This window comes from Chionomys nivalis, chromosome X (genome assembly GCF_950005125.1).
Source record: "Chionomys nivalis chromosome X, mChiNiv1.1, whole genome shotgun sequence".
In the NCBI taxonomy this organism is placed as follows: domain Eukaryota; kingdom Metazoa; phylum Chordata; class Mammalia; order Rodentia; family Cricetidae; genus Chionomys; species Chionomys nivalis.
This window is the reverse complement of record NC_080112.1, coordinates 127903049-127930977: the sequence shown is the minus strand read 5'-3', so window position 1 is coordinate 127930977 and position 27929 is coordinate 127903049. Positions and strand designations below refer to the sequence as shown.

Here is a 27929-nt window from a genome sequence, read left to right as displayed (position 1 = left end):
TGCTGTTTTCTGCTGTTCCAGAGGTTAGTTTGGAATTTTGTGAAACTTCTTACTAGTTTCCTTTGGAAACAACTTATGTACTATCTCTTCCTAGCTACTCCTAAAGTGAGCCTTTTGGTATTTCCACAGGTGAGAAAAAAATGTCCTTCCACTAGGCTATCACTTCAGGTTTTGAAACCTGTACACATTATTTCCCCCAAATGGCAACTTGGTCATATTTCAAACTTCAAACCCATGTGAATTTATACCAAATTTATCTTAATAATATCTGAGTTCTTTCTGTTATCTTTGGATAGGAAAGTCAAAAATAAAAGTGTTGTTTTCAGGCTGAAGGCATGGCTCAGTCAGTAAAGCACTTGCTTTGCAAGAGTGAGCACCTATGTAAAAATGCCAAGTTTAGTGCCAGACATTCTAAGCTCTGAGGCTGAGACAGGCAGATCCCTGTTCAGCCAGTTCAGCTTAGTTGTTGAGTTCAAGGTCAATAGGAGAGAACTGTCTAAAAAGGACTGGATATCATTCCTAAGAAGGATGCCTGAGTTTACACACACACACACACACACACACACACACACACACACACACACACTCCCCTGATGATTCCCTACTGCTAAGCTTATTTAACCTCTATGATTTTTCCCTCTCCATTAAAAACAGAAATCAAGTTATACAATTGAAATCCATCTAATTTGTCATCCCTGATAATTCAAAAATACATATTCTTTCAATTCCCCCCTTTGGTTTTATCATGGAAACCAGGTAATACTGATGCACCATGATTGCAGATACTTACAAATATCGGCACTAGTTCACAAAATAACATTAATTACCACAGATATCTTTAAAAAATGTTTTACTTTGGAAACAGTATTTGCCATGCACATAAAACGTATTTCAGCAGATAATTGTCATCAAATGCAAAGAATATAATTTTTCCTGAGGGGATATTTTTTCTTTCCAGTTATAAATTGACCATGTCCATGGATGGCAAAAATATTCCTCTATTTCCCCACAGAGCCCATCAATGGACCCTAGGGAAATGAATAGGAGGCACTGAACAGCTCCCAACTGTCCAGTACCAGCATTTGGTGTGTGCTGGGGATGCCGCATGGCGGTGACACAATTGGTTGAGAAGTTCTCTCTGCTTTTATTTCATTGAACTTTGGTTCAGTTTAGTCAGAGAGACAGAGCTTGACCACTTTTTATGGACTACTGAAAATACTGGTACTTTTAAGAGCAGACGTGAGGTTCTTCTCAATGGCATGCAGACACATCAGAGCCTATGCTTCTTCTCATTGGCATGCAGACACATCAGAGCCTACGTTTCTTCCTAGGCACTCTTCTTCCCAAAATATTTTCTAGATGAACTGGGGAAGATATTTGAATACGGATGGTGCCACAAAGAAAGAAGAAAGCTGCGAGCCTGCCAATGTCTTTTTTTCTGTTTTCTCTGCCATATATTGATGATTTCCCACTGATCTGAGCAATGGCAGCTGTTAGAAATTTTTTCAGACATTCTTTTATTGAAACCTTTATGAAAAATTCAGGCAACCAGGCCTCTTGCCACATGTGACCACATTCTGCAAAGAGCTAGACTGTTTCCTTGAACACCCGACTATAAGCTACGTGATTGTCTGTGGTCAGAGCATTTTTCAGACACTGCCAAAAGTATGGGTGAGCCTGTGGATTTGAAGGCCACTCCAGGACAGAACTCCCACAGAGTCTCTTCCGGAGCTGAAGAAACTTAGACTTCTGCAGAGGTTTCTCCAAGAATATCAAGATCATCACATCTACTTTTTCATCTATGAGCCTCTGATGGGACAGATAAAAGGCTACCTTAAAACTCTCAGTCTTTGCGTATTTTTGGGTCATCACAAACACTGTCTTTCTGCTGAGTTGTATGCTCTGAGAAAGGTTTTCTAGAACTGGCTGTCCTGGTAGCCAGTCCCTTTCCTCTAGACACAAATTAAAATGTTTCTCTCTTGGATCTTCCAGTTTAGCCACCAGCTCCTGCAAAACCCACTCCGTCACAGCTGAATTTTTAGTGTCATACACAATAAAAGCATCATAGCAAGATTCCATGGATTGCAGACGCTGGTAGCCCTTTATCTTGGCTTTCCAGAAATAGTAAATGTACCACATATCCCAGAAAAAGAGATGACTTGTTGTCATGACTACCATCAAAAAGAGGACTGAAGAAATGGAAACTGAGAACAGAATCAGGTTCGTGAGATCTAACTCACACGTATACAGATCCAGGGATATGACACTCTGACCTTTGTGTGCTCCTGGTCCGGCACAAGTCACTTCAGTGGCCAGGTGAGGAATGGTAACATGTGTATGATTAACCCACCAGACAAACCACACAGCATCACAGTTGCACAGAAAGTGATTGCGATGTAAAAGCAACATATTCAAATTATTGAGGACATTTTCTGGGAAGCTAGTCTTCTGAATGACCTGAATCTTATTTAAACTGAGGTCTAGATAACGCAACTGAAAAGCATCTTCTAGGAAGTAATTTGTCAAATGCTTGATATGATTTTGCTTAAGAATCAGCTTCGTGAGATTTTTGGAACAGTCGGCTAACCTCTTAGGGACAGTCGTCAGCAGGTTGTGGCTGAGGTCCAAATTTTGTAGATGTTTCAGTAGCTGGAGTTTTTCCCAAGGGAAATGTTTGATACCATTTTCTGCCAAGGAGAGGGTCTTTAGATTTGGTGGCATTCCCTCAAACACCCCATGAGGCAAGGAACTCAGCGAATTCCTGGAGATATCTAATTCCTCCAATTTCAACAGATTCTTGAAGAAGGCCAAGTATCTGTTATCACCATCTCTCCATAGAACATCCAAATGATTGCCTCTAAATTCCAGAATTTCAAGAGAGTTGCTTTCCATGGTCCTGCTGGCAGAGGTAGAGATGTCATTGTCATTCATCATGAGTTTCTTCAGAGACCGTAGTTTCTTGGTGAAGTTCAGCATGTGAGTAATTCCTTCTGCTTGAAAGTAGTGACTGTTGCTACTTAAATCCAGAACTACCAGTTTGTGGAGCTCCTCAAAGGCTGTGGAGTAGAGTAAATCAAGTCGGTTGTTGGAGAAGTCTAAGTATTGCAGCTCTCTTAAGGGCTGGAATTCACTGCCATTAAGAGTTTGGCCAATGGTGTTTCCTGACAAGTTGAGGCATTTAAGGAATGAAAGATGCTGAAAATCAGAGGGCTTGATAAAAAATATATTATTTCTACTTAGGTCTAAGGTCTTTCCATCTTTGTGGCAGTCTTCATTCAAAGGTAAGTAAGTAGGCAACTCTTTGGTTTTGTTCCTGCAGCTCCGTGCATATTCATCATACCGGAAATAATGCAAGGTCTCAAGGACCTGGGGCCCATGGCGGTCTACAGAAGTTCTGGCATTAGGACAGGAGCCAAGTTCCCTTGGCTCTTCAGAAGGGGATATTTTATTCATCGAAAGGTCTATGAGTTTGAGGTTTTTAAACTGTTTGAATATCTTGAATATGTTGAGGTCAGCAATTTTTATGAAGTTAGTGCCAAGGTCAAGAACTTCGAGACTGGAAACATTGTGCAATGCAGATAGGCTAGAGTTTTTCAGCTCTTTAAAGACATAGCCCTTTATATGCAGAATTTTTAAGTTTTTCAGCAATGAGAGCGAGTGTGGTAAAGTTATAGATGCGTGGTAGACCTGCAGCTCATAATTGAAAGACAGATCCAACTGGACAAGGTTGGGGAGAAGCTTCAAAAATTGGGCCTCTTCAATTTCTTTGGCCAAGTAGTTTTGGGAGAGGTCTAGTTCTTGGAGGTTTTTCATGTTTCTAAACCATGCTTGAGGCACATGCTGAAGAGAGTTACTGTGGAGACGTAAAACTTTTAATTCTGTCAATGAATTGAAAGCATTGTCATGGATCTGCAAGGGGGAATTATTTTCACACGGTGTACACATATATGGGACATTGTAACAGCGAGGGCAATTTCCACTTAGGTCAAGAATTTGCAATTGCTTGAGGTTATTAAAATCGTCTTCTTGGATCTTTGTAATGATGTTGTTATAAAGATAGAGTTTTATTAAATTAGATGGCAAAGTGGTGGGGACAGCTGTGACATTGTTATCTTTCAGCGAGAGAACTTTTAAATTTTTCATAACGAGGAAAGCATCCTTTTCGATATAATAAGAAACATTGCAAGGATTGCGATAATAACAGTTTTGACCCAGATAGAGTTCTTCAATGTTGGCCAGTTCTGTTAGATTCTCCTTTGTGATGGAGAAGATATTGTTGGCCTCGAGGCTCAGAAGCTGTAAGCTGGATGGGAGATCCTGAGGTATCTCTAGAAGTTGGTTTCCGTCCAGATACAGGGCTTTTAAGTCAGAGAGTCCACTAAAACTTCCAGGTCTAATCTGAAGCCTTTTGGTACACACATTGACTTTGGACCCCAGTAGAATAGGTACACAGTTGCATCTGAAATCAATCTCTTCCAGATGGGTCAGCCTACGGAAGGAGTCTGGAGAAATGCTTGGTATGTGGTTGATGGTAAGGGTGAGGTTGGTGGTGTTAGTAGGAATGCCCTCAGGGATTTCCGTCAAATGCTTGTCTGTGCAGTCCACGGACACATAGGTCATTGTGCTATCTTGACTGACATCACAAGGTAGAGTTTTGGGAAACCATCGAGACCCAAGGACTCTAGAAACTAAGGTCATATTTAAAAAGATAAAGATTTGTCTCTTTAGTGTCCTTACTGGAAATACCTGAAAATAAAAAAAAAAGAATAAATTACTGTTATAAAATATACTGAGAAACAATTCAAACGTCCCATTTGCTTCCTCTCTTTTGGCAAATTATAAAAATGAATAGCATAGGTCTCTTTTGTTATAGTGTAAACAGCATCTCTGGCCCTGTGACCGTCCTTATCAAACACTAAAATTTTCAATAAATTGGTTTTATGTATTGCTTGTAAAATCTCAGCTCTCTAACAAAATATCTTAGAGCACTTTTTTTTTACATTTATCTATTTATCTTGTGTGAGTGTGAATATGTGCATATGCATGCGGTTGTGCACACACCACGGCAAGATTGTGGAGGTCAGAGGACTTGTGAGAGTCTGTTCTCTCCTTCCACCTTGTGGGTTTTGCAGATCAAACTCAGGTCATCAGGCTTGTTGGCAAGTAGCCTTACTGTTTTAGTTACTGCTCTATTGCTGTGAAACTCTATGAGCAAGACAGCTTATCAAAGGAAGCATTTAGTCAGGTTCCTGTTTATAATTTCAGAGGGTTAGTCTGCTCATTATGGCAGGAAGCATGGTAGCAGGCAGGTAGGCATGACAGTGGAGCAGTAGCTGAGAGTGTTCATGTGTGATATGTAAACAGCAGTCAGACTGGCACTGGCATGGACTTTTGAAACCTCAAAGCCCACCACCAGTGACACACCTCTTTCAACAAGGCCACGCCTCCTCCAGCAAACCCATACCTCCTAATTGCTCCCAAAAGTTCCATTAACTGGGAACCAAATGTTCCAACATAAGCCTATGGGGCCATTCTCATTCACACCACCATACTTACCCACTGAGCCATCTCCCTTGCTGTCCAAAACAGTTTTTAAGATTCTATTTGTTGCTACATAGAGTGCTACAACAGAGAGGCAACAAACTAGGAAATTTGGGGGCTAAGGGATGCTGAAATATATATACACTTGAGTACACTTGAGGGGAACAATGCACTAAGACTCCAGTAGAACTAATGCTTTCTTGCTAAACCTTCCTTGGAATATATGCAAAAATGTTTCATGATTGTCAAGTCCCATAATAGTCCAAGGACGAAAAGAAAAAAAACCAATCCATTCTCTCTCTATTACAAATTCAGACACAGCTCAGTAATAGTCACGGGTTTTCGTAATGGCTTCCAATTATTAAACATGTGCTTCTGCCATTCTGTAATCCGGGTCTCCCCTCGCATTCTTTTTGGAAGTCACTGCAGAAACCACCTCCAAGATGCTTTCTCCTGCTTTCCTTGCACACTGGGGTTTGTTAGGATTGTGAGTTTGAGACACCTAGTTTGAGGGAAAAACAGTTACATAAACCTTCAGGCAAAGGATTGCTTCGAGCTGACCATGCATTAGGATTTGAAGGAGAGCGTTATCCTGTTTGGAGAGAGTGGAGCCCGATCTTCGAAGGTTCTTTGTGAGAGAATCGGGAGAGAGGAAGGTGTACCATGGGCCCAGGATTCACTGACATCACCATATTAGATTAGAGAAACTTGTTTTTTTCTTTTGTAAAAAGAAGATGTTTCCAAGGAGGATGTTTGAAACGTCTTAAGGGCATTCTCGGATAAGGGGCTTCTGGAAGAGCATTGGGTCTAGTTCGTCTGTGATGTATCTGGTGGCCACTTTTCCTGCCTGTTAGCCAGACTCCTTTTAGGGCTGTGTTGTCTGGAAGAGCCCATTTACAGGAAACTGAGGAGCAGAGAGATGTCAGGGGAGGAAGGCTGCAGCTGAGTGTGACCTGTCACCTTCCTATAGTGGCTGGGCTAATCAAGAAAGAGACCGTACCTGGAAGGCATGGATTCTACTATATACTTTGGAACGGTGTGTATAGATAGCATCATCAGGGCACTGCCTGGGTGAGCCATACTCACATCAGCCACACTACTGGTAGAATAGAATGTTTAATAGGACTGAAGGAGACCATAGCTGATCATTGTGCTAAGACTAAACTAAGGACCTCTCAAGCAAAATGGAATATATAGACACCCATTTCGAAAGGCAATGCTTGTGAGCATTTCAATATAGCACAGGAGGTTTTCTGGTGATAAGTGAGAGTCACTGAAGAGCTCTGTTGATGCACTGGTACCAAGGCAGAACGGGTTAAAGTATGCATGGTCTTGATCTTGTGTTTCAGGAGTTTGTTAGTAGTCTACTCCTGAACTCTCTTTCAGATTTTCTAATACTTGTCCATGGGACGATGCAGTCTGCTTTTCTATGAACAGACTTCTAGTTCAAGTATTGATTTTGTCCTACGTTTGACTGAGTCTGACAATCTATTATTAGTATCATCTAACCAACCAACTATTTATATGCCTTAATTCCTCTGATAGGGAGTAAACAAGCCACAAAATTTTCTCCATCTTTCTCTTCCCTAACATGGGATCAGTGACTCTCATTCTGTGGGTTGTGACCCATCTAGGGGTCATATATCAGATATTTACATTACGATTCATAACAGAAACAAAGTTATAATTATGAAGTAGCAATGAAATAATGTTGTTGCAGCATTAGGAGGGTTGAGAATCACTACACAAGTTATCTCTCTCTTTTTTTTTTTGTTTTTTTTTGAGACAGGGTTTCTCTGTGGTTTTGGAGCCTGTCCTGGAACTAGCTCTTGTAGACCAGGCCGGTCTCGAACTCACAGAGATCTGCCTGCCTCTGCCTCCCAAGTGCTGGGATTAAAGGCGTGCGCCACCACTGCCCGGCTACACAAGTTATCTCTTAAGTATCTCCTAGGGCATTTTGTTGTTGTAGAGGTGGTTTGTGTTTTACTCATCTTTACATATCTAAACTTTGTGGGAAGTTGTGTCCTCCGCTTCTCTTGCAGGGCCCTCTGCTTTCTTCCCCATAATTAAAACCATTCATTGGAAGGCTGGGGAAATGACTCATTGATAATGTGCTTGATATACAAGTATGGGGCCTGACTTCAGGACAAAGGCTGATCCTTGGAGCTCACTAGTCAGCCAGTCAGTCCAGCCAGTCAGTGAGTTGAGGATTTAGTAAGGGACCTTCTCTCAATAAATAATGTGGAAAGCAATAGAAGGAGACAATGTTGACCTCTGACCTTGACAGGCATGTGCCTGCTCATGGACAAACACACACACACACATACATACATACACACACAGTGAGTTTGGATGAGCTCATTCTTTTTTTCATTCCTTTTTTTCATGTCTTTTTCAACATCCTGTTTGCTTTTTCATTTTTAGAGTATTTATCTTATTTTTATTTTATGTGTATGTGTGTTTGGGCTACATATATGTCTGTATACCATGGGTGTGCCTGATGCCTGCAGAAACTGGAGATGAAGACAGTTGTGAACCGTCGTGTAGGTGCTGGGAACTAAACCTGGGTCCTCCGGAAAAGCAGCCAGTGTTGTTAACTGCTAAGCCATCTATCTTTCCAACCCATGTTTTCCCAGTTTTACTGACACAATATTAGATATGACTATTCCAAAACGTTGTCTCTAGGACCTTATTCTTTTAACCCACATTACCCAACAAGCTTTCCAACCTTCAACCATTATCCCACTGTACAATGTTTCAAATGATTTTCTTTTCTAAAATATGAACTTAGGATTTTTATTATGGACCAAAATATTGCCTGCATAGATTAACTTTTTAAAGATTTCTCTCTATCTCTGCGTCTGTATCTCTGTGAGTGTGTATGAGAGAGGGGGGAAGGAGGGAGGGAAAGAGAGGCAGAGAGAGTCAATCTGTCTTTCCTTCTGTGTGGATTGAGTGTCTTCTTAGGTGCCTACAGAGGCCAGAAGAAGGCATTGGATTCCATGGAGCTGTTTCAGGCTGTTGTGAGCCTCTTGACTATTTCTAGCTTTGATATTTTATCTCATCCCAGTTAGGATGGTCAAGATCAACAAAACAGCTGACAGCAAATGCTGGCAAAGCTGCAGAGAAGGAGGAACCCCTCATTCGCTGTTGTTGGTAAGGCAAATTGGTACAGTAACTCTGGAAATCAGCATGGAGGATTCTCTAAAACGTAAAAACTCATCTACTATATGACTCAGCTTCTTCACTCTTGCCAACATTCTGCTCCACAGACAATTGCTCAGGCTTGTTCATTGCTATCTTATTCACAATAGCCAGAAATGGAAACAACCTAAATGTCCTTCAGCACATGAACAGACAATGAAAACGTGAACATGTACACAATGGAATACTATTCAGCTGCGAAGAAAAGGGAAATCAGGAACTTTGCAGGCAAGTGGGTGGACCTGGAAAAGATTATATTGAGTGAGCTAACCCAGACACAGAAAGACAAGTGCCACATGTTCTGTCTCTCACCTGAGGCTCTTAGCTCCAAATCTTCAGGTGTGAATATATCGCATGGAATAACCACAGAAAAAGGTACCATAGGTGGGCTGGGTGGGAGGGAAGTATCAAGATACAGGTGATAGGAAGTGACAAATTGAATAACTGGGGAGGGACTTCCACCGGGGAAGGAGAACAGTCAGTACAGAAGAAGTGAGTGAGAAATAATATTATACTTGTTTGAAAAAGACTCAATAAATCATATTATTATATACTTACTTGATATTATAAACTATATATGTGTCTATATATGAATGTATGTCTATATATGAATATATGTGTTTGTGGTGGGTGTATATATATATCCCATTTTGGCTGACTATGTTCCCACAATATCTATAGGTAAAAAAGCAAACCAAACAACAACCCAGTACCCCAAACATGAAACCTCCTTTCAAAATATTGGTTAAGGTAGCCTATAGGATACAGGTTATTGATGTAGCCGATGGTTGCCTTTCAGGGGTTGAAGGAGGACCCTATTGCTGAAGACACCACAGACTTAGGACACATGACAAATATGACTGAAGCTAGATCTGATGTTAAAGTCTCTTTTCTGCAGTCTAGCTTCCAGAAAATCCTATGCAAACTGCCAAGAGAGGGAAGCAATCAAACATCCCTACCCAGCTGCCTATGAATCATGACAATGACCAGCCTGGCAAGACATGCATACAGGAGCAATAAGTGACAATGACATATTAATGGCAACCAACGGCTGTGTAATTGGACTAATGAACCACTCAACAGGAGGGAAATTATGCCTGGTGCTGAAAATCTAGCCAGCTTCCCAAGGATAGCAAAGTCATGACTGTTAGAAAATATCAGTGACCACCACTTATAGCTAGACAGCACAATCCCTTACAATATTTTGAATCTTATCCTTACACCCTCAAATATCAGATCAATGTAGCTAGCACCCCTCATCAGAGAAGCTTCTCTTCATAGCAAATGGAGCCCATCACAGAAAATCAAAACTGGACACAATGCAGAGATCAACAGATAACTGGGAGCCTGACCAAAACTGGTACATTTCCATGACAGCTCCTGCATCTATGGCTCAGGGAACACTGCAGGAGAGAGAGTAGAAAGACTCTAAGAGTCAGAATACTTGAACAGTCGACTGTGAAATAGTCTTTACCAGAAAGAGTTGCACAGAAAAGAGCAGAACAATGGCAATGTTAACATGAAAGAGAGAAAATTGCCAAGAAGTAAAGGTGACTATTGATTCCTGGGAGAAGGAAAATTAGCCTCTTCCTGTGATGAGTCCCTTATTGATTGTTTAATGCAAAGTTGTCAGCCTGAAAGCCACATACACAAAACAACCAAAATGAACTCAACAGGTTGTATTTTTATATATTTATAATACACATAGGTACATAACAAATATAATTGAAGAAAAAGTGAAAGTTTTCAACTTGAGAGTGGGCAGGCATGGGAGGGGTTGGAGGAGGAAAGGAAGAGGAAGTAGTATTGGTCTGTTTGAAGCAAATACATTTTTAAAAAGAAAAATCTCTCTAAGGAAAATCATAGACAAATGAAGTCAGGATTTCACAAGTGGTGGACTGGTGTTTAACAACCAGCTCCCCCCATGTCAAGAATACTCCCTCATTTGTTAAGTCTTGATTTGTTAGCATTCTCAGTTTCTTTTTTAAAAAAATAATTAGTTGTATTTTATGTGTGTGTCTACACCACGTATGCAAGTGTAGCAATGCATGTCCACACTGCAGTAAGTACAGTACCCATAGACACCAGGAGATGCTATTGGATCCCTGCAAGTGGAGATACAAACATGAAAGCTGCCATGTGGGTGCTGTGATCTGAACCCTGGTCCTCTGGAAGAGCAGATATTGCTGTTAACCACTGTGCCATCTCTCTATCCAAGCATTTTTAATTTCAATCATGTAAATATTGCCACCTGGCCTATCTTGGGCTACAAGGATGATGTTACTGAGTGATCAGCTGGGGATGAATCCATAGCATTGCTCCTGTAATCCAGTATTTGTTGGGTCTAGCTAGCCACTGGGCTTAAAACATACAGAGACAATGACTGAACTGCACCTCATGGTGCCGACATATTACAAACTCCAACGCAAATTTGATCAGGAAGCCTTTCCTCCGTCATTTCTCAATTCTCTCTACCACCTGCCCACTCTTCTCTACTACCACCTCCCCTTTCCGATTCGTCATTTGCGCTCATGTGGACTCTGCAATGGCTGCCAGACTCCTCTTCCTGCTTCCCCTCTTCTCTAGGATTCTTTCATCAAAAAGCATCAGAGCAGTCAGCATGAAGCAGATCAACTCGAGCGATTGCTAACTGCCCATTGAATAAAATACAAAGTCGTTCTCATGGTTTCCATTGCCCAGGGCCCGAGTCTAGTAGCCTGCTCTGACCTTGAATCCTTGCTTCCCTTTCACTGCTTACCAGCCAGCTGGTCTGCTTTCTGTTCCACATTCAAGCCAAGCTGATCACCATGTCTCCTTGCCACCTGCTCTTTCCTTTTCCTGACATTGTCTTTCTCCTCTTCCTGTGGTCAGGTCATTTCAACTTCTTTGGTATCTGCTCAAGTGACATATCTTCAGAGAAGATCACCAATGATCTATGTACCCTCCCATGCCATAATAGTGATACTTATAGTACGAGTAGTTAACTTAGGCAACCCTTAGCACAGACTAGGCAGCACTGAAGTGTTTGCCAGCGAGAGATATACACAAGTCTTCAGTCTTTTATTTAAAGAGATTAAGAGTAGGAAGGTCTTCTGAATTTTTGACACTTTGGAAAGTAACGTGGTATTGCATGATACCTATTAAGTCCTGGGGGCAACAACTCCTAATTTAAAACATAAACATGTCTGCTACAACACACAGGGTTTTCTACTCTGGGTGGGATTTAAACAAGAATAGGTAGCTTTCCAGTTTAGGTTAAGATTCTCTTTTACATGGATTCAGTTATATGTCTCATTGCTATGGAAGTGATTTGGGACTCTATATGGCATCTCTGTTTTGTGGATAAGTCAGCTGAGACACAGAGGAGTGTCTGTGTTCTGTATTAGATTTAATGGCACTTAACACAGTGAGATTTTCTTGCACTTAACTAGTGCTCCATTGTGTTGCTAAATACACAAGTGAAACAATGAACACATGAAGAAATTAATGAATATCAAAGTAAACAAAATATTTTTTTAAAAAAAGACATATTTCCTGGTTAGATGGAAAGATGGCTCAGTGGTTAGAAGCACTGGTTGCTCTACTAGAGGATCCAGGCTTGATTCTTAGCATCCCCATGACAGCTCACAGTTATCTGTAACTCCAGTGCTAGGTCATCTTAGACTCTCTTCTATACTTTGTGGGCACTGCACACATGATGCACAGTCATACATGCAGACAAAACACCCATACAAATAAAATTATAGAGTAACCAAAGGTCTCCTTAGAGAGTTCCTCACTGCGTATACTCCCACACTCAACATAGGTTTTCTTCTATCTCTTTTATTTGCCCAAGTCTTCCTCTTGGAAAAGGATTAAGAAGTCCTGCTTCTGAAATGCCCCATTCAAACCCATCCTCTCACGTCCGGTTGTGCTGATTTTACATGGACCTGTGGAGGGTGTCCTGGATTATAAATGAGAAGAACTGACTCCTGGTCCTGGTTTCATTGTTCATTACCTGTCTTTGAGCCAGATCCTTTGCTTAGGAGACCTCCCACAAGACAGACCCAGGAACAATGTAATGCATGCCATGTACCGAGCCTACACCTCGGAACCAACACAATGGGCACAGAGTAGGCTGTACTTCAAGTGTTCCTTAGTTAGTGATTGCCCCACGTATTCAGTGAGAAAAAAATTATGGGCAAATATTAGGATTCTACCTTATTAGCTACTTAAAAAAAATCACTGTGGCAGCTGAAGGGGGGTGATTTCTTTGGGCTTGCAGTGACAGTGGATTTCAGTTCATCACAGCTGTAAGTGCATCTCAGTCCAGGTTGGTGGGAGTATGAGGCCACTAGTCATATTGTGCTTGCAGTCAGGAATTAGAGGGGATAAGAAGTGGGGTGTGTCTATAAAATCTCAAAGCTCACCTGCTAGAAGACCTACTTTCTCCAGCAAGGTTCTACATTCTTAAGGTTATACTATCTTCCAACACAGAACCACCACCTAGTGACCAACCCATGAACTTGTGATATACAATTCATGCCCGAGCTATAATATCCACTAACTCACATAATTCTTCCATTTCTGGTTATGTATTAGTTAATAGAAAATACACAGTTTGTGTACTTAAGAACCTCAAAATGTAATGGAGTGAGGAAAAACTATACAAATCTATAATACAATATAAAACTCCATTAGTTTTTCCAAACAAGATGTTGACCCTTCTGTTATAGTTTAAACACTTGTTGTTCTTATTCTATGGAATATTTTTATACTGTCAATTCCTTTAATTATTCTCAAAGTCTGAAGACATCTTTTCCCACTTTTCCATCTGACAGTGACAAAATTCGCATAACAATGTGTTAATTTCTCATTAAGTACCCGGAAATCAGTAATTCAGAGCCACCATGTCATCTCCACTCGATGAGGTCACAAAAGAATGGATTTAGATATTCCGGATCACTCACTCTCTTGTCCTATAACCACAAACACATATTTCTCATTCGCTCCATCAAAGATGGCTGCCAGCAACAATATCCATGTTAAGAGAAATCCTGTGGAAGTACATGGAAAGAAAGGGAATAATCTCCATTGTTTAAGGACAAGTTGCAGAATTTGAGTGAGTGTCTGCCTTCCTCTAACGTCCTGTTGACCAGAGCTTGGTAACATGACCTCATGTATCTGCTCTGTTAAGAGTAATTGAATTCTGTCTGCACACATGAAAACCCAATTTGAAACTATAGGGTTTAGAAATAGGTCGTGACGCATGATAGAGCTTGAATTGTGGAATTTTGGCGTGGTCAGGCTGTGGAGGCTGAAAGGCTAGTGGCTCACGTGATGTTGCCATGCATGGACACTTGATAGAGCAGCTGTCTGTGCCATGTTGGAAGGCAGGATATGTGCAGATGATGTTCACTCTTAGGGGGAAGGTTCGGCAGTGGTCACAAGGACAGGGTGTGCAGGAGGCTTTCTCACTCTGATTTAGCAGTTCTGAGTGTGAAAAAAAAGTCTAAGACAGTAGGTGGCCAGTCTTCAACAGGACTGGAAAGAAATAGAGCTTTGTGAAGAGAGATTTTTGTCTTTCTGCTCTCCTGAGTGCAAAGTCGATTAAGACTTTCTTTAATTTGGAGCATGGTCAAGTGGAAAAAGCCAACTACTTTACCACAAACAAAGACAGACATAATAGATAGAGAAAGTAGCGCCTTAGAGGAAATGAATGTCTGCTGACATACATTGTTTTGAAGTGCTTTCCATTACGCATTGCTAGCAGACAATGAAAGCCAGTTCGGGGTAGAAATCTGATTAAGAATGCTGTCTTGCCTTTGACTCACACAGCCTTAGGATGGATGATCCATTTGAGAGAGAAATACAAAGCACAGAAAGAAGACAGGACAGGGAGTCCTTAGGCTGCAAATGGTCTGGAACTGCTCTAATGTGATAGCCACAAGTCACTTTGTGGCTATTTCATTTTAAGTTGATCAAAATTCAGTTTCACAGTCACATTAACTGTAATTGAAGCCCTACCAGGCTTGTGGCTACTGTACTCCAGGACACAAATGCAAGACAGCTTCATCATTGCAGAAGGTTCTGTGAGACATGGGTCTAGACCAGGAGTTGGCAAACGTTTTACATGAAAGCAAATATTTTTGTGAATTCTGAGTCAGCCTAGGATATAGTGTGAGACCTGGTCACAAAGAAACGAGTGCAAAAATAGATACTTGACAATAGTCTCATTGTGTAGGTATTTAAATAAAGATAGCGTATAACAGATCAGAATTACCGGATCCAGGGTTAACAAAAACAGGTCATGGAACAGACTGAACCTTCGGGTCATAATGTGCAGGCCTCTAGATCCAGCATTGCCGCGCACGGCACCCCCGTGACTGCGCTCGGTGCGCTGGCACCCAGTTTGCGAGCTTCGGGCAAGGGAGCTGGAGGTTAAAATACACAAACACACACAGACAGGGAGACAGCGACACGGGTCATCCTTGAATTCCCCAAGAATGCCCCCTTTATTGTGTTCAGGGGCAGATTATATAGAGATAGCCACGCCCCAGCCAAATCCACCAGAAACCACTCTTCTGCCATCAGGAACTCCTGAAGGTCTCGTGCTCAGAGCAGCTGTAGGCACTCAGATCAGGGGATTACAAGAAATTCAGGATCTGGGGTCTCACTGCTCCCGACACAGCATGACACTAACTCTAAGCACATTCAATCCAAGTTCACCGTGGTTACAAAGAAACGACACCTCTTGCAAAGCCTAGAAATCTATTCGTGTCGCTGATTTCAAAATGATGTCCACTTCCCAATTCCAAGCAGTGGATTCATTTCCAAGAAAGAGAGTAAAAAGCAGATGTGACATAAGGTGTACAGGATGGGACTGAGGTGACCAAGACCCAGATCTTGCTCTCCTACCTATTTCTCATACTATCCCCATCTGCCCATATTCTCCATATCAGTGGGGAGCAAACACTTTTACATCCCCAAACTATGTTTTGTCTTTACATATACTCCATTGTAATGATGCCAGTCAGTCACATGATGAGTACAAGGGAAACATTTGCTAAGGAAATCAAAGCTTCAAACATTCTCAAAATCCCACAGAAGTTCCACATTCTATTATCATAACTAGGAAGGCTTTTGCCCCAAACATCAGATTTTGTTTTTGCGTGTGTGTGTGTGTGGGATGGTGACTCAGTGTGCTTTATTACGGCTTCTCACCTGAGTATGGGTGAGGGAATATTAATAGGAGCATGGGTAACTTACCAGTCTCTACATCACTAAGGAAAATGTCTCCCCTTTCCCCACCAACTACTAACCGCCTATCCATCCTCAGGGGCGGGGACTGAACTCTTTCTGCCTCCAGGAGGGAATATTTAAGAATCTTGTTGTGTCATTGGAGCACTGGACTGAAGTCTCACGATCCAAAGGAGGAGCAGAAGGAGAGAGAGCACGAGCAAGGAACTCAGGACGGCGAGGGGTGCACCCACACACTGAGGCAATGGGGATGTTCTATCGGGAACTCACCAAGGCCAGCTGGCCGGGGACTGAAAAAGCATGGGACAAAACCGGTCTCGCTGAACATAATGGACAATGAGGACTACTGAGAACTGAAGAACAATGGCAATGGGTTCTTGATCCTATTGCATGTAATGGCTTTGTGGGAGCCCAGGTAGTTTGGATGCTCACCTTAATAGACCTGGATGGAGGTGGGTGGTCCTTGGACCTCCCACAGGGCAGAGAAACCTGCTTGCTCTTTGGGCTGAGGAGGAAGGAAGACTTGATTGGGGGAGGGGGAGGGAATGGGAGGTGGTGGCGGGGAAGAGGCAGAAATCTTTAATAATTAAATTAATTAATTAATAAAAAAAAAAGCATCAGAAAAAAAAAAGAATCTTGTTGTGTACACTGAAGATCAGATTCTATCAAGAAGAGAACAGGGAGAGATCAAGGAGATGGGCCTCTAAAGGAAGGGGTTGAGCGCCGCTTGGAAGTGTCACCGGAAGGACATGGAAGTGGATCTTCTTTAGGACTCCATCATTATCCCTGCTTCCAGCTCTATCTTTTTGAAGCTGAAACTCCAGTGAGAGCACGGACTCCAACTGTGTCCTCTGGTAACAAGTAGAGCCAAGCAAAGGCTACCAGTACACATGTCCTGTGCTTAGTGATTGAGCGAGCTCAAGCAGAATTGGCCCTTAGAGCATTATAAAGCTTCTGAAACTTCTCTTAGCTTTCTGTGCGGGCTGCATTGCAAGCCTGGTACTTGGAGACAAGCTGCCTGCAAACTTTGCACTGAGACTCCTGCCAGCAGGAACCTGAACTGGAGTGTGAAAACTGGGCTCTGAGCAAGCAGCTGAGGGGCGGAAATGCACTGTCTGGACAGAGCCTTTCTAAATTTGTAATTAAAGGGAAAGCATGCTTTTCTGAGGCTGCCCAATTCAAAAAATCTTTTGGAAAGCAGGTTAAAAAAAATAGAAAATATTTCTTGATTGTCATGGAAATTTACCTTTTTAAAAACACTGGGAGGGATTTGTCTCAAAAACATGTTAGTTTCAATTAACATGATTTTCAAATTTAAAGCCAAATCCTTCTGTCTCTGTCTTTGTCTCTGTGTGTGTTACAAATCACATTGTTTTCTTTTGCTTGCTTTGGGGAGGGGAACAATGAATACTGAAAGACATATATCTTTCAGTAATTCCTTTTCTAAAATGACATATTACCCGTGACATAGGCCTAGCTTTGATAATGAATCACAACTAATTACACATGCAAATGTACTGGGTAAATTTGGATGCTTAATTAGTGAGACAATTATGGTTGAAGTGGAAATACGCAATTTTCTCTGCACAGGTGTTTCTATTCTCTCAGTAAATCACCTCATTTGCTAAAATGGAAAATACAGAATTCATGTGGTGCAGCATGAATCATTTGTATGTGTATGAACACACTCGCTCTAATGGCTGCCTTTTATTCTTTTTCTTTTTCTTTCTTTTTTTTTTTTTTTTTTGGTTTTTTGAGACAGGGTTTCTCTGTGGCTTTGGAGCCTGTCCTGGAACTAGCTCTTGTAGACCAGGCTGGCCTCGAACTCACAGAGATCCTTCTGCCTCTGCCTCCCTAGTGCTGGGATTAAAGGCATGCACCACCACCGCCTGGCTCTGCCTTTTATTCTTAGCATGTGCCAGGTAAAATAGACAGATCATTTGGATAACATCACTAATTCTTCATAAGGAAGTTGAAAAAGGCACATAAATATGCCTGGTTTACTGAGGAAGAACCAGAGGCCTGCGAGGCAATTGCAACCTCAGATGTCAGCTCAGTTATGATGGATCACCTGCAAGTCACCTCATGTAGTTACAGTAACCCACTCAACACGACTTGTGTTTGTATTTTTGTTAATTTCCTTTTGGATTAAATTATTCCTGGTACTCTAATGTTTCAGATTGGTTTTATTTAATATTGTCTGGGAGAGAGGAGGAGGAGACTTTTTATAGAAACAATTTGCAAGTATTTAAAAAGTATTCAAGTCAGGCCCAGTAGTGCAGGGTTATAATCCCACTGTTTGGGAGGCTGAGGTAAGAAAACCATAAGTTCAAGTCCAGCCTAGCAAACTTAGCCAGACCCTGTCTCAAAACAAAATCTAGAGCAGAAGACTGTGGATGTGGATCTGTAAGAGAGCTTGCCCTGGGTTCAATTCTTAGTACTACAGTGAAATTAAAAAAAAAAAAACTATAGAAAGTATTCTTATGTTTTGGATGAGTATGATTTGAAGGGGAAAAATAGAAAAACTTCTTGGCTTCAGCATTTCTTAGGAATTTCATTCTCTGCCCAGAATGCTGCCTTAGGCATTTTATGAATTTATAAACTAAATTCCACTTTTTAAAGAAGGGAACTCTATAATCATGTTCTCACTCAACAAACACTACTGGTAACGGAGTCAGTGCTAGACAACATAGGAGGGGAGGAAATGAGTCAGGTCTTCATCCCTACCCAATTAGGAAGCAAAGGCCTCCACTGCTGTCTTGCCCAAAACCCATCTGTTTCTCTAAAGAAAAATATATATATATATTAATGATACATAATAGAGAGTTTCATTATGACATTTTCTGCATTGTATAATTATTTTGATTATTTTTACCCTTCCTACTCCCAGTGATCCACCGTCCTTCTTCTTTCATACTTATTTATATATGTATGTGTGGAGAGAGCTGGCTACATCTTATGCACAGAGCTCTCTTTGCCTCAGGGAAATCCATGTGAAGGGAAAATTAGAGGTTATGGGACAAGGGCTGCCAGGCCTGCATGCACTGCTCTTTGGCCACCCTTCAAACAGAAGCCAGAACAAACAGGTCTTCCAAATTGCAACAACCTCTTTACTCAGGTGCATAGTTTGTAAAACTGCAATGTTTTTCTATTCTTGGGAATTTCATACATGAATGCAAGGAAATAGTAATCATATCCATCCCTAGTTCTCCCCTTGAACTCTATCACATCCCTTGCAACATGTCCCCTCTTGATTTAATGTAACTACTTTTTTAAACCAGTAAATCCAGTTAGCACTGCCTATATGTTCACGGTGCCAGAATATGCGGTTCCAGCTGCTGTAGGAGAAAAGATCTCAGTGATCTTACCCAACACGGTACTCGGCATGCCACAAAACCACCCTTCCTGGGAAGATGTGTTATAGTGCTCTTTTTTTTGGTTGGATTCGAGACTTGTTCCACATGAGGCAATTTCATGCCTGATACTGTAACCATGGTCTAATGCTCATGGCTGGGGAGGCCACGCTCACTTGTGTTGAAGCTGCTATTTTTATCTTCCTAAATGGTCATGTTGCCAAATTGCCTTGCAAATGTTCATGTTTCTACTCATAGACTGGTGTTGCTCTCAGCCTAGATCAGCGAAGCTTCTGCTTGCAGTGGGCAGCGATCAATTCAGAGGTGGATACTTGGCCAAAGTGATGAGACCAAGAGCACAGATGCATAGCTTTAGTGGTAGGACCTAAGCTTGAATTCAGATCTGTACTGGCTGGTTTTGTGTGTCAATTTGACACAAGTTAAAGTCATCACAGAGGAAGGGGCCTCAATTGAGGAAATGTCTCTGTGAGATCCAGCTGTAAGGCATTTTCTCAAATAGTGATTGATGGGGGAGGGCCCAGCTCACTGTGTGTGGTGCCACCTGGGCTGCTGGTCTAGGTTCTACAAGAAAGCAGGTTGAGCAAGCCAGGGGAAGCAAGCCAGTAAGCAATACCCCTCCATGGCCTCTGCATTAGCCTCTAGAATCCTGCCCTGTCTGAGTTCCTGTCTGGACTTCCTTCAGTGATGGACAACAGTGTGAGAGTGTAAGGTGAATAAACCCTTTCCTCCCCACCCTGCTTATTGGTCATGTTGCTTTATCACAGCAATAGAAACCCTATCCAAGACAAGACCCAAACCCTCTTGATTTTAGACCACCATGAGTTTCCTACTCAACAATCACAAGCATAGATATATGACTAGTAATTGCAAGCGACTGTTACCAAATTGAACCCAAATTCATGCTTTGCAAATAGTTATTTTTGTCTTCTAAACATTGCTCATGCGTGAGGTGTGGCTGTAATCTGAGGCATGGGGAGGAGACGCATGGCCCTGGGAACTATTTGATGATGAAACACGAGGAAGTAGAGTTGAGCGGTTTGTGTTTCTGCGGCTTAGGCTTGCATTTGCAACTCTCTTGTACACTGCAGGCTGTTCTCAAATTCTTGGTAGCCATCATGCCTTAGCTTCCTGAAGCAACTTCTTGGAGTGTAATGGTGGTCTAAACAAATGAATTTTACTCTTCTGGAGATGAAGTTCTCTAGACGCAGAAACATGCATCTGTTCCAAGTTGTTTTAGAAGTTAGATGGTTAGTTTTACAGAGAAAGAAAGTTCAGTCTATATATAGTAAAGGAGATCAGGGATGTGGGGGTGGAAACATGACCATAAAAATATGGTGACTTAGACAGGCACCCTCAAAATTTAACCTTTGAGTCAATATTTGTGAAAGGAAGAAGCTGCCTACATAGATATTAAAAGGAAAAGCATCCAAGGCAGAGAGAAGCACATTCTACAAACATTCCAGCATGGAGACATTGTGGAGCAGTCACACAATAGCCAAAGGAGTCTAAGGAAAATAGAAGATGAAGTCAGAGAGGGAGCCCAAGGCATATCCAGCCTCCTTGGAATGCTGGTCTGTGTTGTGAGTGGGATTCAGTCACTACATGTTTTGCAGATGACTGGAAGCAAATGTTAACCTTTTAGAGCAATGTGGAGAACAGAGGATGAAGGGCAAATGGGCAAACATGGAGACAAGTGCAGATGCTGTTAAGGAGGGAGGTCAAGCAAAGACCAAGATGACAGTGCTGGAAGTGATGAGAACTGGCTGTGTACCCAAGGGACTTAGAAGGTACAATGATTTCAAAGTTCCTAGAGGAATATAAAGTATCGAGCAGTACACACATTCCAAGGGATTTCCTGTCAAGAGGAACAAAGACCTAGCCAGCAGTGTTTCTCTCTTTCCTGCACTCTTTCTCTCCCTACCCCCTTTCTCCCCACTTTGGAGTCTCGTAAAAAGACTTTCTGTACTACAGATAGCATATTACAGATATCACAAGGAGAGGAGCCCCCACTGCTCTGGACCCGAAACTGTCAAGACGCCTAGGTAGTTCAAAGCACAATGTCTGCCTGCCTCTGCAGAAGAAAGTCAGTGTGAGGATTACACAGCCAAACCCAGGCAACCCCTGACCCATGACAGGAAGTAGCATAGACGTGTCTTGTTTGATGTCTTTCCTTTTGGAGGTGATCTATGGCTCAGGGATAGGTAATGGTACAGGGTGCAGGATCTAAGACTGAGGATGCCCTAGATAGGTCCATAAAGGGGAGATAGAGAAACATTCTCTTCTAATTACTTTGTTTTGTTAGCGGAATGGGAAGCAAGGCAATTAACTAAAAGTAGATGTTGGTAGATGAGATGCTCAGGTTTGGAGAGAGAGGAGTGAGTGGAGAGTTGTCCAACAGACCATTGTAAAGGACAACTTGGAGCAGTAAGGACACTCCAACCTCAACAAAACTGACATTTTGATGCATTAAACCCCATTTTAGTCTTCAGCACACACACACACACACACACACACAATTTTTGCACAGCTATTATGGATTAGATGATTGGATTGATTTCATAAAATATCACAGAATAGAATTCAAGTTGAGATTCACAATTCTCCTTTTTCTTCCTCCCCCCTCCCTCCCTCCCTCCCTCTCTCCCTCCCTCCCTCCCTCCCTCCCTCCCTCCCTTCCTCCCTCCCTTTTTCCGTCCATCTTACTCTTACTTTCTCTCTGTTCCCCTCTCCTTTTTTAGCCACCCACTCAGTCAACTTCTGAGAAAGCCAGCACAGTGGATCTCCTCTAGGCTGCTGCATGTCACTTTTCAGAGCATGGATTTCCTTAACTCAACTACTTTTGCGACCTCCTTTCAAAACCCCAGAGCAGAATAAATTTAAATTGCTTGTGTCTAAAGCCAATGTTGTAATTCACTTGCAGGCAGGGGAGGAGCAAGCAGGGAAAGAGACAGAGGAAGGGAAGGAGTGAGGGAATTCAGTGAAGCTCTGGAAGGAACCCTGGGGATTTTACACCCCGTTGGGGAACTTGTGGCTGGATGGGCCTGGGTGATCCCGGCTGGAGAAGAGAGGCGCACGGAGGAAGGGAGGTGGAGGAGTGGGCACTCATTGTTGGAAGCCTTTGAATTTGACCTGGACTTTTGGCTAAGTTGATATGACACCAAATGGTGTGCTAATGAGATTTGTAAGAAGCAAATCTCCCTAGGAGTGGCCCCGGAGCTGAGAATAAGGGAAGTTGCTGTTTATAGACTGAGACCTTGCTAGACATTCCCCTAATAGATTTATGACCCAATATCTTTTCTTCCTGAATTTTGAAATATTTCTATTCATAGGCTAATCTCTGCAAAAAGGTAGATTCCACGGCTTATCAAACTCCCACTGCACAACAAAACTAAAGTTCATGTCCGAGGATGTAACCCTCTTTTTTAAAAAGCACACTCATTTTTCTTTTAAATCATAAACTCTCTACCATTTCAGCTTCAGGTTTGAAACTAAGAACATGAAATGATGTACGGCCTTCAGTAAATAGACACCCAGCAACTACTATCTTTTACAGTCATCAAAGACCACAAGGCATTAAACGGAGGCAGCCTTCAATTTTATTATCTCCTTGATTTCCATAAACCACAGAGTGGAAAACTGTTTCTACAAAGAGAGTTTTAGACTCTGTAGGTCATACAACTTCTGCCACCATTTCCTTCATCGAATAGTTGATCATTATATTCCAAAAGCTGCTGTAGACATATACAAAACCACTATTTTGTGAGCATGTAGATTTAAATTTAACTTTGAGGTATAGTGTATTAATAATTTCCCTTGATATGTTTCAGTTATCTACGTGTTTGTCTAACAACACTGAGGATTGAACCCAATGCCGTTGTGCATGCTAGGCAAGTACTCCTCCACTGAACTGCATTCACCTCTATTAAATAACCTCCCATCCATTTTCATATGAACAACCCTAACAAAGTGGGCTGCACATGGAAAAACAAAAGATATACAAGAAGAAAGGGGACCAGCCTGGTCTACAAGAGCTAGTCCCAGGACAGACTCCAAAACCACAGAGAAACCTTGTCTTGAAAAACCAAAAAAAAAAAAAAAAAAGAAGAAGAAGAAGAAAAAATAGGGGACTTGAGGAGGTGTGTTTCACTGGAGTGGGAGGGAGATGAGAGAGGGTGCTGAAGGAGTGAGTGACTAAAATTTGTCTGCACATGTATGAAACCATCAAGAACTGAAAATCACATGTATAAAACCATCAAAAACTGCAAAAACACAGAAAGACATTCTTAGTTTTTGTGGTTTACAAAACTGACACCTTGGATATGGTCACAGTTATTCAAACTCAGCCATAAACTTCTGTGAAATTATGAGATAGAAATAATCTATTTTGAGGGTGCAAAGAGGCTGTCTGATTAATCTGGAATGATGTTTTTTAATTCTACCAAGAGCTTCCAATTTTTAAAATAATTGTATTTAATTAATATAGTAATAATGCTTTATTGTTCCTTTATTTAGCCATGAAAACCAATAGCTGTAGTTAAAAGTAAAATGTTTCACTTTTAAAACTAACTGTTTAGCCACTATAAACAGTTTGGTATTTTTCCTTCTAATATTGATTGACCTTACATCTATTTCATGTAGTGAGGAACATGTCAGTAACAGCCAAGGCTTTGCCAGAGGAGAGATTTGGTTTTAAATCCTGAGTCTGCTATAGAAGAACTCTGACTTTCAGGTAACACTTTACCTATAACTGCCCATTTATAAAATAAATATAATGGGAGCTGAAGATATGGTTCAGCTGTTACAAGCACTTACCACAGAGTTCAGTTCCCAGCACCCACACCAGATGTCTCATAATTACCTATATTTCCACTTCCAGTGGGTCCCACAGCCTGTCCTTCCTTCAACAGGCACCTGCATGCACAGTGCCTAGATGCATAGATTCACACACACACACACACACACACTAACATAAATAAATAATAAATAAAATGAATCTTTAGAATAATTATAATTCAGGGCTGTTTTGTGAAATTAGAGTATATGGTTTATTTGTATAAACCATAACTATAGATTATCCAGCACTTGTCTAGTGTGTGCATTGAAAATATCAGTAAATCTAAAACTAAAAAAAAAAATCAGTAAACATACAGATTTTACGGAGTTCTACTTTGCCTTTTAAATTAACATTACACTCTACCTTCTTAAATAATTCAATACTCTTGATTTGACGATTCTATAACATTTCACTTAATAAGTATCTCATAATAAACAAACCTTTTCCTCTCATGGGACTTGAGCTGTTTCCTTTGTCTTGTCGCATATACCATTTTGGCAAATAGTTCACCCCCCACATGGCCATCCTTAACTAGATATTCTAGAAGTGGAATTTCGGGATTAAAACCTAATGACATGACTATTGCGAGGACTGGATATTTTCTATGTACTTTTGGGCCTTTCGTACTTCTTTTGAAAATTGGTTTTATGATTTTTTTTCCATGGCCAAGTACACCAGTTTCCCCTTAGTTCTTAAACAGAGTGATATCATAAGGAAGCCCATATTTGTTGAGTATCAGCTGGGTGAAAGCACATATCAATCTTAGAGCCCCAGTTTCAGGAGTTGGCCTGCAGGGACCATGTCCTCAAGCTCTTTAACCTCTCAAGGCCCAGTTTCTTTATCTGAGCCCCAGATCAGCTTTGGAGCTAGAAAAGAGTGCATGCGGCTTGGTTTACAGTAAGTGGCCAATGAATTCAATTTTGTTTTTCACCATCCTCTTAGCATGCCACCCTTAGGGGGCAAAGATAGATGTGAACATGTGTGTGCATTAAAAGAGACATCTGGGTTTCTAGGAAATGAAACTCAAAACAGTTGCTTCCTTTGTAGTAGTGTGGTCCCATGGGTAATGCTTCATTAGACCTTAGAAATTGAGCTTGGGGCCAACGTGATGAGCTGGAAATCACAGTGCGCTGCTAATGAACACTCCTTTATAAAGTCTGGCGTGGGTGAAAAACTCATTTCAGAAGAAGCTTTTCCTGATTTGCTTTGGGCCTACCTCATTACCACTTGCAACGGTTTTGAGCAAATGTATGGTTATTTGCATGCCGCTGTGGCTCTGTAAGATGCCTATAAAGATATCATAATGCTCACATGGTTAGAGAGACTGACTTCCAAAAGACTGGGGGGAAGTGGACAGACTCTCCCAGCAAGGCATTATCAGACTCTCTTTGACTCATTTTCAGCCAGGCTTCTCTAAACCCTAGGCCTCTGGGTGGATTTTTGTGGCCATCTTTGTTTTGCCCGACTGGAGCAGGGATCCTGCTAAGTCACTGCACTGAGATCCTACCCTGGTTTATGATTACACTCTCACCACAACTTCCCTACCTCCAACCCCCATCGCGTCTCGTGGCATCTCTCCCTCTCCTCATTTCCCAGGAGACTGTGCACCATCCTGGCCTGCCTCCAACAAGAACTCTGTCAAGCCACTTTAGTTAGAACCCCCCCCACACATGCCTGAAGTTTCCTCTTAGTAATTTTCCGTCCACTGGTTGCCACCCATACTATGCTTTAAAGTCCCACTTGTTCTGGCTGTGTACAGAATTGAGTCCATGTGCATCCTGGGGCCTCTTCCCCTGGTCTGCTAATCCGGATAATCCCATTTCATCTAATCACAAACTCTGGGCATATTTCATAGCAATAGAGCATGGGTGGGGGCCCCCAAATCCTAGTTATATGTGTCTCCTGACTCCACCCTTTCTGTACAGTCACTCAGATATGGAACAGTCACAACATATGGTAGAAAAAACACTGCATTAAAATCACTTCGGCAACCTATATGCCTTAAGAGATCAAACCGGAAACTAAAAACAGAATCCTCAATTCAAACATCTACTCTTGCTCGCTACAGTATGTATTTAACTTGTGTGGGAAGTTGGATAGAGCAAGCAATAACGAATCTGAAGTTATGAAATACTACCTTGATTCATCTTGGTTATGAAATCTCCCAAAGTAGCCTCTCCTAGGAAACAACACTCTGGGGAGGGAGCCCAGGGGCCTGTGTACTCCTGGCAAGGGTTTTACTCCTGCACTACATCTCAATCCCTGAAGAATTTTCAAATATTATTCTCACCAACTGAGTTCAGTTCTTACCACAAGATTACCAATGGCAAATTCAGGCTCCAGTAGCTGTGCTTACCATTTTCAGTTTTCTTTCAAAATGTGGAGGAGAACAGATGCTGAGACAAACCAGGATCAGCCTGAGAGGGAGCCAGTGGCGTCAGCTGTGAGAAACAGAGACATCAAACATGACCCTTCAAAGGCAGCAAAAAAATATACTGTAGCTTAAAGACATGCTGGAAACATTGTTTAATAAATGTGATGTTGAGAATACTTAGTTATTTCATTGAAGTTAAAAGCAAGGACAGACTCCAGGAGACTGTTCCCAATCTTACTGAAAGTCTGTCTTCGAGGAATTGACATTTTTGGACTACAATATTATTTGACTTAATTCTAAAACATTTTTTTTGCTTATGACTTGGATTCCTTCCCTCCCCTTCCCCACTCCCTTGCAACAGCACATCCATCTACTTACTTAAATTATCCACATGTGTCGCAATGCTTAAAATACCTTTCTTGGTGGCATGGAGTGGTTCCGTATGTGGAGTCTTCTAAGATAGAGAGAAGGTAAGAGGAGGCACAGACTCACAGAGGCTCTGAGCTGCAGGTTCTGGGATTTCCAAGTACAAAATTGAGGCTCGGTAGTAGGAGGGGGGCAGGAAGGAGCATGACTATTTAAGCCACCCCACACATGAGGTTTGCAGAAACATTAGGTTCCTCTTATTTCTATCACCAGACTTGAGGTAACATCTCCAAATCTAAATAACTTTTTTTTTTGTTGTTTTTTTGAGACAGAGTTTCTCTGTGGTTTTGGAGCCTGTCCTGGAACTAGCTCTTGTAGACCAGGCTGGTCTCGAACTCACAGAGATCCACCTGCCTCTGCCTCCCGAGTGCTGGGATTAAAGGCGAGCGCCAACACTGCCCGGCCCAAATAACCTTTTTATACAAATCTTTCTCTTCTTTTATAGCAGGGATTTTTAACGTTGTCACTACTGATTGGTTGATGTGTGTGTGTGTGTGTGTTAATGTGGTATGTGTGAAGGTACAGGTGCATGAAGGCACTTGAGGCCAGGGGAGGTCTTCAAGTGGCCTACTTTGTCACTCTCTCCCTTATCCTTTTGAGACAGTCTCTTACGGAATCTGAAGCTAGGCTGGGGTCATCCAATCCTAGAAATCCCCCTGTTCTCACCCCACAATGCTGAGATTAAAGAGGTTATGGCATAATCGCCATATTACTAGGGTTCTGAGAATTCAAACTCAGGTCCTTAAGCTTGTGCTGAAAATTCTCTTATCCACTGAGCCATCTCCCCAGCTCACTATGGACATTTTTGACTGAATCATTCGTTGTTTTATTGTGGGATATTTGGTGGCATGTTGTCTCATCTCACTAGATGCTAATGGCACTGTCTGTTTCCACTATTGACAATCACGGATACCCTCAGAGAGTATGTTAAGAGAGT

At 41.7% G+C, this 27929-nt stretch overlaps 1 protein-coding gene across 1 annotated transcript; it reads right to left on the bottom strand.

Moving 5' to 3' along the window:
• Positions 1-892: 892 nt before the first annotated feature.
• On the bottom strand, positions 893-27070 carry Tlr7 (toll like receptor 7). The gene is made up of 3 exons (XM_057759805.1): positions 26945-27070; positions 26549-26633; positions 893-4746 (listed from the first exon to the last, which is right to left on the bottom strand). Exons 2-3 carry the CDS (start codon positions 26549-26551, stop codon positions 1588-1590), a joined length of 3162 nt encoding a protein of 1053 aa, XP_057615788.1. The 5' UTR covers positions 26552-26633; positions 26945-27070; the 3' UTR covers positions 893-1587.
• Between the last annotated feature and the right edge of the window lie 859 nt (positions 27071-27929).